The 12,236-nt window shown below is 40.9% G+C and overlaps 1 protein-coding gene across 1 annotated transcript in view; it reads left to right on the top strand.

The window, feature by feature from the left end:
• Positions 1-11,444, top strand: part of CENPI (centromere protein I) — a 67,736-nt gene extending 56,292 nt beyond the window's left edge. Inside the window, 2 exon segments of the mRNA XM_033214315.1 lie at positions 9,339-9,380; positions 10,609-11,444. Coding sequence (XP_033070206.1) covers positions 9,339-9,380; positions 10,609-10,743 — 177 coding nt within the window. The 3' untranslated portion in view covers positions 10,744-11,444.
• The last annotated feature ends 792 nt before the right edge of the window (positions 11,445-12,236 follow it).

Raw genomic sequence — 12,236 nt, forward strand, 5'->3', positions numbered from 1 at the left:
GCATGTATCAGTACTTTGTTTTTACTGATAAATAGTATTCCTTTGATAGATATGACACATTTTATTCATTTATCAATTGATGGACATTTTTGTTGTTTTCACTTTTTGGTGATTGTGAATAAGTATTCTTGTAAAAGGTTTTGTGTGGACATATGTTTTCATTTCTCTTGGGTGTATATACCTTGGGTATATATACTTAAGAGTGGGAATACTAGATCATATGATGACTCTATGTTTAACCACTGGAAGAACTTCCAGACTGTTTTCCAAAGTGGCAGCACCATTTCACATTCCCATCGGCGGTATGTGAGAGTTCCATTTTCTCCACCTCTTTCCTAACACTTTTTATCTTTTTTTTTTTGGTTCTAGCATCCTGGATGTGTGAAGTGGTATTTCATTGTGGTATTGATTTGCATTTCCATGGTAGCTATTGATGTTTAGCATCTTTTTATGTGCTTATTGATCATTTATATATTTTCTTTGGAGAAATTCTATTCAGACTGTTTGCTCATTTAAACATTTTTTTTAACTTTTTTTTTTTTTTTTTTTTTTTGAGGCAGAGTCTCGCTCTGTCGCCTGGACTGGAGTGCAGTGGCCAGATCTCAGCTCACTGCAAGCTCCGCCTCCCGGGTTTACGCCATTCTCCTGCCTCAGCCTCCCGAGTAGCTGGGACTACAGGCGCCCGCCACCTCGCCTGGCTAGTTTTTGTATTTTTAGTAGAGACGGGGTTTCACCGTGTTAGCCAGATGGTCTCGATCTCCTGACCTCGTGATCCGCCCGTCTCGGCCTCCCAAAGTGCTGGGATTACAGGCTTGAGCCCCGCGCCGGCCTTTTTTTTAACTTTTTTAGTTTCTTAATTTTTTTTTTTTTTTTTTGAGATGGTCATTCGGTAGCTCAGGATGGAGGGTAGTGGCACAATCACAACTTACTACAGCCTCGAACTCCAGAGCTCAATTGATCCTCCCACTTTAGCCTCCTGAGTAGCTGGGACTACAAGTGCATACCACCACTCCTGACTCATTTTTTGTAGACAGGGTTTCACCATATTGCCCAGGCTGGTCTGGAACTCCTGGGCTCAAATGGTCCATCCGGGTTGGCCTCCCAGAGTGCTGGGATTACAGGTGTGAGCCACCACACCTGGCCCTTTACTCATTTTTTAATGAGTTTATTTGTGATTTTATTATCAAGTTATAATAGTTCTTTTATATTCTAGATACAAATCCTTTATCAAATATGTAATTTGCAAAAGTTTTCTCCAATTTTGTGGGTTGTCTTCACTTTTTTGTTAATGTCTTTTGATTTACAAAAGTTTTTAATTTTGATGAAATGAAATTTCACTTTTTTTTCCTATTGCTTATGCTTTTGTTGTCAGAGCTTAAGAAATCACTGCCTAACCCAAGGTTATTAAGATTTACTCCTCTGTTTTGTCTGAGAATTTTATAGTTTTAACTCTTATATTTGGGTTTTTTAAATCGATTTTATCTCTTGTATATGTTGTGATTTAAGTAAACAACTTCATTTTTGTGTGTGTGAGTACACAAATGTACCCACACCATTTGTTGAAAAGGCTACTCTTTCCCATTAAAATGTCTTGGCACCCTTGTCTAAAATCAATGGACCATAGATGTATAGACTCTTAATTCTATTTTATGGAGCTATATGTCTATCCTTATGCCAGTAAATGCTGTCTTGATTAGTATAGCTTTGTAGTAAGATTTGAAATCAGAAAATATGAGTTCCCCAACTTGTTCTTCTTTTTCAAGATTGTTTTGGCTATTCTTGGTTCCTTGAAATTCCATATGAATTTTAGAACCAGCTTATTAATTTCTATAAAGAATCCAGGCCGGGCACAGTGGCTCACACCTGTAATCCTAGCACTTTGGGAGACTGAGATGGGTGGACCACCTGAGGTCAAGAGTTCGGGACCAGACTGGCCAACATGGTGAAATGTTGGCCATTTCTCTACTAAAAGTACAAAAATTAGCCAGGCGTGGTGGCACATGCCAATAATCCCAGCTACCAGCTGCTCGAGCGGCTGAGGTGGGAGAATCGCTTGAACCCGGGGAGCGGAGGTTACAGTGAGCTGAGATTGCACCACTTCACTCCAGCCTGGGTGAAAGAGCAAAACTCTGTCTCAAAAAAAAAAAAAAAAAAAAAGAATCCAGCTGCTATTCTGATAGATAATGGCTTGTAATCTGTAGAAATTTGGGTAGTATTGCCATCCTAATAATATTCTTCCAATGCATGAACATCATATGTCGTTCCATTTATGTAGGTCTTCAGTTTTTTTCAACAATGTTTTGCAGTTTTCAGATTATAAATTTTATACTTTTTTGGTTAAATTTATTCCTAAGTATTGTGTTTTTTGATGTTATCATAAATGGAATATTTTTCTTGATTTCAGTTTTAGATTGCTTATGCTATTATATAGAAATGCAATTGATCTGCATCCATATATTGATCTTATATCTCATAATGTTGAACTCATTTATTAGTTTTTATAGCTTTTTGGTATATTCCTTAGGATTTTCCACATACAAGATTATGTCTTCTGCAAATAGAGATAGTTTTGTTTTTTCCTTTTAAATTTGAATGCCTTTTCTTTGTCTTGCCTAATTGTACTGCCTAGAACCTCAGGTACTATGTCGAATAAAATGGCAAGAATGGCCACTTAATCGTAGGGAGAAACATTTCACTTTGTCGTTTGTCAGGTTGGGGAACTGCCCTTGTATTCCTAGTTTGTTGAATGGTGTTTTTTGATGGAATCTCATTCTTCTTGCCCAGGCTGGAGTGCAGTGGTGCAGTCTTGGCTCACTGCAACCTCCACCTCCTGGGTTCAAGCAATTCTCTTGCCTCAGTCTCCCAAGTAGCTGGGATTATAGGCACCTGCCACCACGCCCGGCTAATTTTTGTATTTTTAGTAGAGATGGGGTTTTACCATGTTGGCCAGGCTGGTCTCAAACTCCTGACCTCAGGTGATCTGCCCACCTTGGCCTCCCAAAGTGCTGGGATTACAGATGTGAGCCACCACGCCTGGCCGAATGTTTTTTTTTTATTATGAATGGGTGTTAGATGTTGTGAAACGATTTTTCTGCATCTATAAACATGGTTTGGTGGTTTTTGTCCTCTATTCTACTGATATGGTATATTACATTAATTGAGGTTCAGATGTTTAACCAACCTTGCATTCTTAGAATAAATCCTGTTTGGTGATGGATAACAATTCCCTTTTACACATTACTGGGTACTTTTTTTTTTGTAACCCTCTATAGCACACAGGCTTACTAAATTCAGGAAGGGCAAGCAAAAACTCTTTTTACAAGTCTTATAGATTCTTGGAAACAAACAGATTTGACTATTGAATAAAAAATGTTAAAGCATATAAGTGACCAGTTTAGTCTGGAAAATAGCTCAGGCTAGATTGTCATATAAGACTTTTATAAGATAATGTTGAACTTCATAAAGACAAGTGAGTCAAGTGCAGACATAAATAATTGTAATGATAATAATTATTATGATGGTACTAATGTTTTGCCTTGCCTTTGTTTAATAACTTACCCTTTTTTTTTTTTGAGACAGTGTTTCACTCTCGTCACCCAGGCTGGAGTGCAGTGGCACGATCTTGGCTCACTGCAATCTCTGCCTCCTGGGTTCAAGTAATTCTGCTGTTTCAGCCTCCTGAGTAGCTGGGATTATAGGCACCTGCCACCACACCCAGCTAATTTTTGTGTTTTTAGTAGAGATGGGTTTCACCATGTTGGTTAGGCTGGTCTCGAACTCCTGACCTCAGGTGGTCCTCCCTCCTCGGCCTCCCTAAGTGCTGGAGTTACAGGTGTGAGCTACCGCTCCTGCCTTAACCTCTTTTTTTAAGTACCACAATATACATTGACTCTGATTATCAAAGCAGTCCTGTAAGGTTGTAAGGTTAGGCACCATTATTCCCATCTGAAAGAGGAAGGAATAGCCTCAGGAAGATTGATTTATTGCTAAAAGGGAAAAATAATTAACAATTATTTATTTGTTTATTTATTTATTATTTTTCGATGTTTTATTTCCATAAGTTTTTGGGGAACAGGTGGTATTTGGTTACATGAGTAAGTTATTTAGTGGTGATTTGTGAGATTTTGGTGCACACATCACCTGAGCAGTATACACTGAACCCAATTTGTGGTCTTTTATCCCTCACTCCCTTCCCACCCTTCCCCGAGTCCCCAGAGTCCGTTGTGTCATTCATATGCCCTTGCATCCTCATAGCTTAGCTCCCACTTATGAGTGAGAACATATGATTTTTTTTTTCCATTCCTGAGTTACTTCACTTAGAATAATAGTCTCCAATCCCATCTAGATTGCTGCAAATGCCATTAATTCATTCATTTTTATGGCTGAGCAGTATTTCATCATATATATATGCCACAGTTTATTTACCCACTCATTGATTGATGGGTGTTTGGGTTAGTTCCACATTTTTGCAATTGCAAATTCTGCTGCTATAAACATGCATGCACAAGTGCCTTTTTTTTGTATAATGACTTCTTTTCCTCTGGGTAGATACCCAGTAGTGGGATTACTGGATCAAATGGTAGTTCTACTTTTAGTTGTTTAAGGAATCTCCACACTGTTTTCCATAGTGGTTGTACTAGTTTACATTCCCATCAGCAGTGTAGAAGAGTTCCCTTTTCACCACATCCATGCCAACATCTATTTTTTTTTATTTTATTTTTATTATGGCCAGGAATTAACAATTATTGAAGACTTGTGACTCGCCAGACTTGGCCTATAATGTACATATATGTGTTAGGCCTCAAAACTAGGTATCACTATCCCTGTTTTACAGGAGAGGAAGCTGAACTTCCAGAGTAAATTGACCCTAGATCAGTAACAAGCAAGAGAGGACACTGGGGCCATGCACTGTGATTCATGCTTGTAATCCCAGCACTTTGGGAGGCTAAGGTGGGAGGATTGCTTGAGCCCAGGAGTTTGAGACCAGCCTTGGCAATATAGTGTGATGCTGTCTTTACATAAAAACTTAGCTTGGTTTGGTGGCATGCACCTGTGCTCTCAGTTACTTGGGAAGTTGAGGTGGGAGGATCACATGAGCCTAGGAAATCAAGGTTGCTGTGAGCTGTGATTGCTCCATTGAACTCTAGCCTGGGTGACAGAGTGAGACCTTGTCTCAAAAACAAAAAGGGACATTGTTTTTCTTTTTTTGGTTGTTTTTTTTAATTTGGGGTATTTATATGATATTTTGATACAGCATACAATATGTAATGATCAAGTTAGAGTAAATGGGATATCTTACCATTTTCCATGTTAAGAATATCCCAAATCTCTTCCAGCCACTTTGAAATATACAATAAATTATTACTTATAGTCACACTACTGTGATATTAAACACTAGAATGTATTCCTTCTATCTAACTGTATTTTGGACCCATTAACCAACCTCTCTTCACATCTGTCCCCCACCCCCTTCTCCTAGCCTCTGGTGACCATCATTCTACTCTCTACCTCCATGAGATCCACTTTTTTAGCTCCCACATATGTGTGAGAACATACAGTGTTTGTCTTTCTGTGCTTGGCTTATTTCCTTTACCATAATGTACTCCACTTCCATCCACATAGCCACAAATGACAGAATTTCATTATTTTGTATGGTTGAATAATATCCCATTGTATATATCTGCCACATTTTCTTTATCCATTCATCTGTCGATGGATATGTTATTGGTAGTTTAATAGGAATAGCATTGAATCTGTAAATTGCTTTGGGCAGTATGGCTTTTTTTTTTTTTTCCCCGAGACAGAGTTTTGCTCTTGTTGCCCAGGCTGGAGTGCAATGGCGCAATCTCGGCTCACCACAACTTCCTCCTCCAGGGTTCTAGCGATTCTCCTGCCTTAGCCTCCCGAGTAGCTGGGATTACAGGCATGTGCTACCACGCCTGGCTAATTTTTGTATTTTTAGTAGAGACGGAGTTTCACCATGTTGGCCAGGCTGGTCTTGAACTCCTGACCACAGGGGATCCGCCTGCCTTGACCTCCCGAAGTGCTGGGATTACAGGCGTGAGCTACTGCACCTGGCTGGAATGATTTTGAAGTAGGGTTGTAAAATGGTCTGAGTTGATGTGATAGAGATCACTTTTTTTTTTTTTTTTTTTTTTGAGACAGTGTCTCGCTCTGTCACCCAGGCTGGAGTGCAGTGGCACAATCTCAGCTCACTGCAACCTCCACCTTCCGGGTTCAAGTGATTCTCATGCCTCCACCTCTCAAATAGCTGGGATTACAGGCTTGTGCCACCACGCCCGGCTAATTTTTGTATTTTTAGTAGGGACAGGGTTTCGCTGTGTTGGTCAGGCTGGTCTTGAACTCCTGACCTCAAGTGATCCACCCGCCTAGGCCTCCCAAAAGTGCTGGGATTATAGGCATGAGCCACTGTGCCCGGCCAATAGAGATCACTTTGGCTTCTTTTTGGAGTATGGGGTTATAAGAAGAGGCCCGAGTGGGAACAGGAACACCCATTAGGTGGCTATTGCTGAAGTCTAGACAACAGATATTGACAGTGATTTGTATCCAAGGGGTAGTAATGGAAATTGACAGAAATGGACGATTTGAGGTATATTGCAGTGGTAGAACAGATGGGACTTGATGATAGTTTGATTGGAAGTGGGAATGAGAAAATGACTTTTTTTTTTTTCTTGAGACGGAGTCTCGCCCTGTTGCTCAGGCTGGAATGCAGTGTGCGATCTCGGCTCACTGCAAGCTCTGCCTCCCAGGTTCACGCCATTCTCCTGCCTCAGCCTCCTGAGTAGCTGGGACTACAGGTGCCCGCCACCACGCCTGGCTAATTTTTTGTATTTTTTAGTAGAGACGGGGTTTCACCGTGTTAGCCAGGATGGTCTTGATCTCTTGACCTCGTGATCCACCCTCCTCGGCCTCCCAAAGTGCTGGGATTACAGGCTTGAGCCACCGCGCCTGGCCTTTTTTTTCTTTGTGAGACAGAGTTTCGCTCTTGTTGCCTAGGTTGAAGTGCAATGATATGATTTCGGCTTTCTGAAACCTCCGCCTCCCGAGTTCAAGTGATTTTCCTGCCTCAGCCTCCCAAGTAGCTGGAATTACAGGCGCCCGCTACCGTGCCCAACTAATTTTTTTGTATTTTTAGTAGAGACGGGTTTTCACCATGTTGACCAGGCTGGTCTTGAACTCCTGACCTCGGGTAATCCACCTGCCTCGGCCTCCCAAAGTGTTGGGATTACAGGCATGAGCCACCGCGCCCGGCTGACTTTGGTTTTTTGACTTGAACAGTTGAGTTGGTGGTAGTTCCATTTATTATTAAGAGGAATACTGATGAGAGAACAGGAGAGGTTATTTTGTTTTGTGAGGAGGACAATTTGAGAATCAAGTTCTGTTTGACCTGCTTAAATTTGAGATGCTTGTTAGACATCCAAGAAAAAAATGTAAGTAGACAGTTGGAGCTTGGTGTTCAGAAGAGATGTTCAAGCTAGAGAAATAAATAGAATATGGAATTCATCAGTGAGTAGTATATTCATCAATTTCAAAAACTTTTTTTTTCACTTTCTGCTTCTAAGAGATCAGATACGTTGTGTGATCATTGTCAGTCAGGTAGGAATAATAGCATATTTGTCATTTGCTATTGGAGTGTGCACAGGCAGACTGCCAGAATCAGACTTTGCAGGATGGATGTCAGCAGCTTGGGGAAAAAATCTGGAGACAATATTGGAGCATTGTTGTAATCCTCAAAAACCCAATGATTTGGAGGGAGAGAGGGCAGAAGCAGTGATTCATACTTGTTATGGACTTTCCTGAAGCAGGAGCCAAAAGTAGTTAGCTTTATATATTGAGACCCCAGCACCATTAGCTTTTAGTTCTTTTTTTTGATGGAGTTTTGCTCTCTTACCCAGGCTGGGGTGCAGTGGCACGATCTTGGTTCACTGCAACCTCCGCCTCCCAAGTTCAAGCAATTTTCCCGCCTCAGCCTCCTGAGTAGCTGGAATTACAGGTGCATGCCACCATGCCCGGCTAATTTTGTTTTTTTTTTTTTTTTTTTTTTTTAGTAGAGACAGGGCTTCACCACGTTGGCCCGGCTGGTCTCGAACTTCTGACCTTGTGATCCACCTTCCTTGGCCTCCCAAAGTGCTGGGATTACAGGCGTAAGCCACCCTGCCCGGCCTAGCTTTTAGTTCTTTTTTTTTTTTTTTTTTTTTTTGAGACGGAGTCTCGCTCTGCCGCCCAGGCTGGAGTGCAGTGGCCGGATCTCAGCTCACTGCAAGCTCCGCCTCCCGGGTTTACGCCATTCTCCTGCCTCAGCCTCCCGAGTAGCTGGGACCACAGGCGCCCGCCACGTCGCCCGGCTAGTTTTTTGTATTTTTAGTAGAGACGGGGTTTCACCGTGTTAGCCAGGATAGTCTCGATCTCCTGACCTCGTGATCCGCCCGTCTCGGCCTCCCAAAGTGCTGGGATTACAGGCTTGAGCCACCGCGCCCGGCCAGCTTTTAGTTCTTTTAAGAAATGCGTTTATGTTTCCAGTAGCCAAGAGAGGACTTTGAATGTTCCCACAGCAAAGAAATAATGTTTACAGTGATAGATATGCTAATTACCATGGTTTGATCATTAAACAATGTATACGCATATTGAAACATTGCATTGTACCACATAGATATGTACAATTATTATGTGTCAGTGAAAAGAAAAAAGAAATGGTACGTAACCAACACTCTATGGCACAGAGGATGATGTGGTGTGAAAAAATACAGACATTCCACAACTCAGAGGAGTTGTACTCTGAATAGAGGGATTATACTCCAAATATGAAGTTTTAGAAGTACTTTCACCAGTTTATTTTGTTTATATTTACTATTTTATGTTTATAAAATGATATATGATAGAAACCTGCCTACATCTAAAACAACTATTTTAATTATTCTAACAATTCTGTTAAAAAGGCATTGTGTTATACACAGTTTATTTATTTGAATAGAGACAAGGTCTCATGTTGACCAGGCTGATCTCGAACTCCTAGTCTCAAGAGATCTGCCTGGCTTGGCCTCCCAAAGTGTTGAGATTACAGGTGTGAGCCACTGTACCCGGCCTGTTATACATAGTTTAGGAGTTTTCACTTAGCAATAATTTTTAAAATGTTATTTCTTAAAGCTGATGGTTATTTGAAAGGAATCCAAAAGTGATGGTAGGAATAGAACTTTGCAAATGAGCAAGTGAAGTGCCATCTTAATTTTCTGATGATTTGTACTAACCAAGTATTTCTATCCCCATATCTCCCCACTTCTTTTTTGTTTTGTTTTGTGTTTTGTTTGTTTGTTTTTAAGGAAAGCCCAGAAGAAAGGACAGTAAACATGAGCTCTATTCAGGTAAATAAATTTACTTTCATCATGTTGAGGGATTTCATATAGCTTAATTTCATCAAGAGAATTTATGCCTTTCCTTGTTTCCAAACCTTAAGCCTGCTGCCTCCACAAAGTCAAAATGAAGTGTTTGCCTTCCAAATTCATTCCAATGACTTTAATGTGAATTTATTGGCACTTATTCTTTCTAGTCTTATCTAGGATATAACTCTTGATAGTTACAGTTGCATATATATAAAGTGTGACTGTAATGAGACTGGTGTAACAAAACCGTACATAGGCCGGGCATTGTGGCTCATGCCTGCAATCCCAGCATTTGGGGAGGTCGAGGCAGGAGGATCCCTTGAGGCCTGGATTTCTTTTTTTTTTTTTTGAGAAGGAGTCTTGCTCTGTCCCCCAGGCTGGAGTGCGGTGGTATAATCTCAGCTCACTGCAACCACTGCCTCCCGGGTTCAAGCGATTCTCCTGCCTCAGCCTCCGGAGAAGCTGGGATTACAGGTGTGTACCACCATGCCTGGCTAATTTTTGTTTTTTCAGTAGAGAAGATGTTTCTTCCTGTTGGCCACCTGGTCTCGAACTCCTGACCTCAAGTGATCTACCCGCCTTGGCCTCCCAAAGTGCTGGGATTACGGACATGAGCCCCGGCACCTGGAGTCCTGGAATTTGAGATCATCCTGGGCAATGTAGCAAGACCATGCTGTACTAAAATTTTAAAAAATTAGCCAGGCATAATGGCTTATGCCTGTGGTCCCAGCTACTCGGGAGGCTGAGGCAGGAGGATTGCTTGAGGCTGGGAAGTCGAGGCTACAGCGAGCTGTGATCACTGCTGCATTCCAGCTTGGGCAACAAACAGAGCAAAACCCTATCTCAAAAAATAAAAAAATAAACCATGTATAATTATCTCTATCAAAAACTGCTATTTACATATTTAATATAGGCAGTAATGTAATAATATCGGCTCCTATGTTATCTCCTAGAGTGTGAGAATGATGACACATTTCCATTGCATAGTACTTAAATTTTTTTGCCAACATAATAAAATGGATGTTTAGCCCTTGGAATTGGGTACTTTCTGGTTTAAATGTTACTTAGTGACTGAGCTCATTTTCCCCCCGAACTAATTTTGATATGTGCATGCAGGATGCTGCAAACTCTTCCTAGGGAAAGAGGAGGAAATAGAGAAAAAGCATAGTAAAATATTTGATAAGTAATTTTCCTTTTTGTGTGCCTGCAGGGAAAGAAATGGAGCTGGTATTTGGACTATTTATTTTCACAGGGGTTACAAGGCTTGAAACTTTTTATAAGAAGTAGTGTTCATCATTCTTCCGTTCCCAGAGCAGAGGGCATAAACTACAACAATCAATATTAAATGAATGTTGACATAAACTGAGCATACTGGACAAAACTCCCTCCTCATTGCTAGAGCAAAATGGCTCATCTTGAGTTCCCATTTTCATTTCACTAACAGATTGCCATCCTCAAGGAGTACTCAGACTGGCCTTCTGTTCATGGCTTAGGAGAGCCTTGGTGTGGCTAACTGATTTTTAAAGATTTAGATTTTTTTTAGCCTACCAGTGAAAAATGGACCCCTTCATCATCAGGCTCTGCCTTCTACCAAATTATACATGAAAAGACACATCCGTTTTGTGGTAGGATTTTTTCACATTTTGGGGTACTATGAGCTGCATTGATGGAAGACAGCAGGCAATATGTGGTGACAGTTAATTCACAGGCATAAACATGCAAAATACTTTTGCTGCCTCTGGGGATATTGTCATTTCTCTTACTATGAACAACAGCACTAGCACCAAGTTAACAGGATGCGACATGTATGACTCTAAAAGCCCTAAGTAGTTGGTAACTTCCTGGGCCTTCAATCATAGCAATTTGATGAGGGAAGGAAGGGAAGAGGATTTGTTGGGTAATCAAGACATTCCTGTATATGTCTGATTTCATGGAACTGCTCTATTTTGTTTGTGTGTATTGTATATGTATATGTGTATGTGTGTGTGTCTGTAGCTTCAGTTTTTAAGTGTTAAGGACTAAATAAACTAACTGAAATTTTACTTTTAGAAGGAATTCTGTAGTTTAAAAAAAAATTAATAATAGCTAGAATATCTTGCTGAAAATGTACTATAAAATTTTGCCTGCTGGGCATGGTGGCTTACGCCTGTAATCCCAGCACTTTGGGAGGCCAAGGTGGGTGGATCATGAGGTCAGGAGTTTGAGATGAGGCTGACCAATATGGTAAAACCCCGTCTCTACTAAAAAGAGAACCTGGGAGGCGGAGGTTGCAGTGAGCAAGATCGTGCCACTGCACTCCGGCCTGGGTGACAGAGCGAGACTCTGTCTCAAAAAAAAATAAAAATTTACCTCAATTTGAGAAGAATCAAGCAGAATTAATTTTTGTCTTTCAGGATGCATACTTGGGGTTCCTTTTTTCCCCCATTAAAAAAAAACAAACCCTAAACTATATTATTGGATGGTGTTCAGACTAGAAATCCCATTCATCCATTGACTCATTTATTGATTCAATAAATATTTATTGAGCTCCTTACTCTGTGCCAGGTACTCTTCTGTGTGCTGGTTATACAGTTGTGACCAATACAAAGTACTTGGGTTTGTTTTTGTTTTTGTTTTTTGAGATGGAGTCTCGCTCTGTTGCCCAGGCTGGAGTGCAGTGGCATGATCTCGACTCGCTGCAACCTCTACTTTCTGGTTCAAGCGATTCTCCTGCCTCAGCCTCACGAGTAGCTGGGATTACAGGTGCCAGCCACCATGCCCAGCTAATTTTTGTATTTTTAGTAGAGACAGGGTTCCGTCATGTTGATCAGGCTGGTCTCGAACTCTTGATCTCAAGTG

This window comes from Trachypithecus francoisi, unplaced genomic scaffold (assembly GCF_009764315.1).
Source record: "Trachypithecus francoisi isolate TF-2019V2 unplaced genomic scaffold, Tfra_2.0 Contig00054, whole genome shotgun sequence".
In the NCBI taxonomy this organism is placed as follows: domain Eukaryota; kingdom Metazoa; phylum Chordata; class Mammalia; order Primates; family Cercopithecidae; genus Trachypithecus; species Trachypithecus francoisi.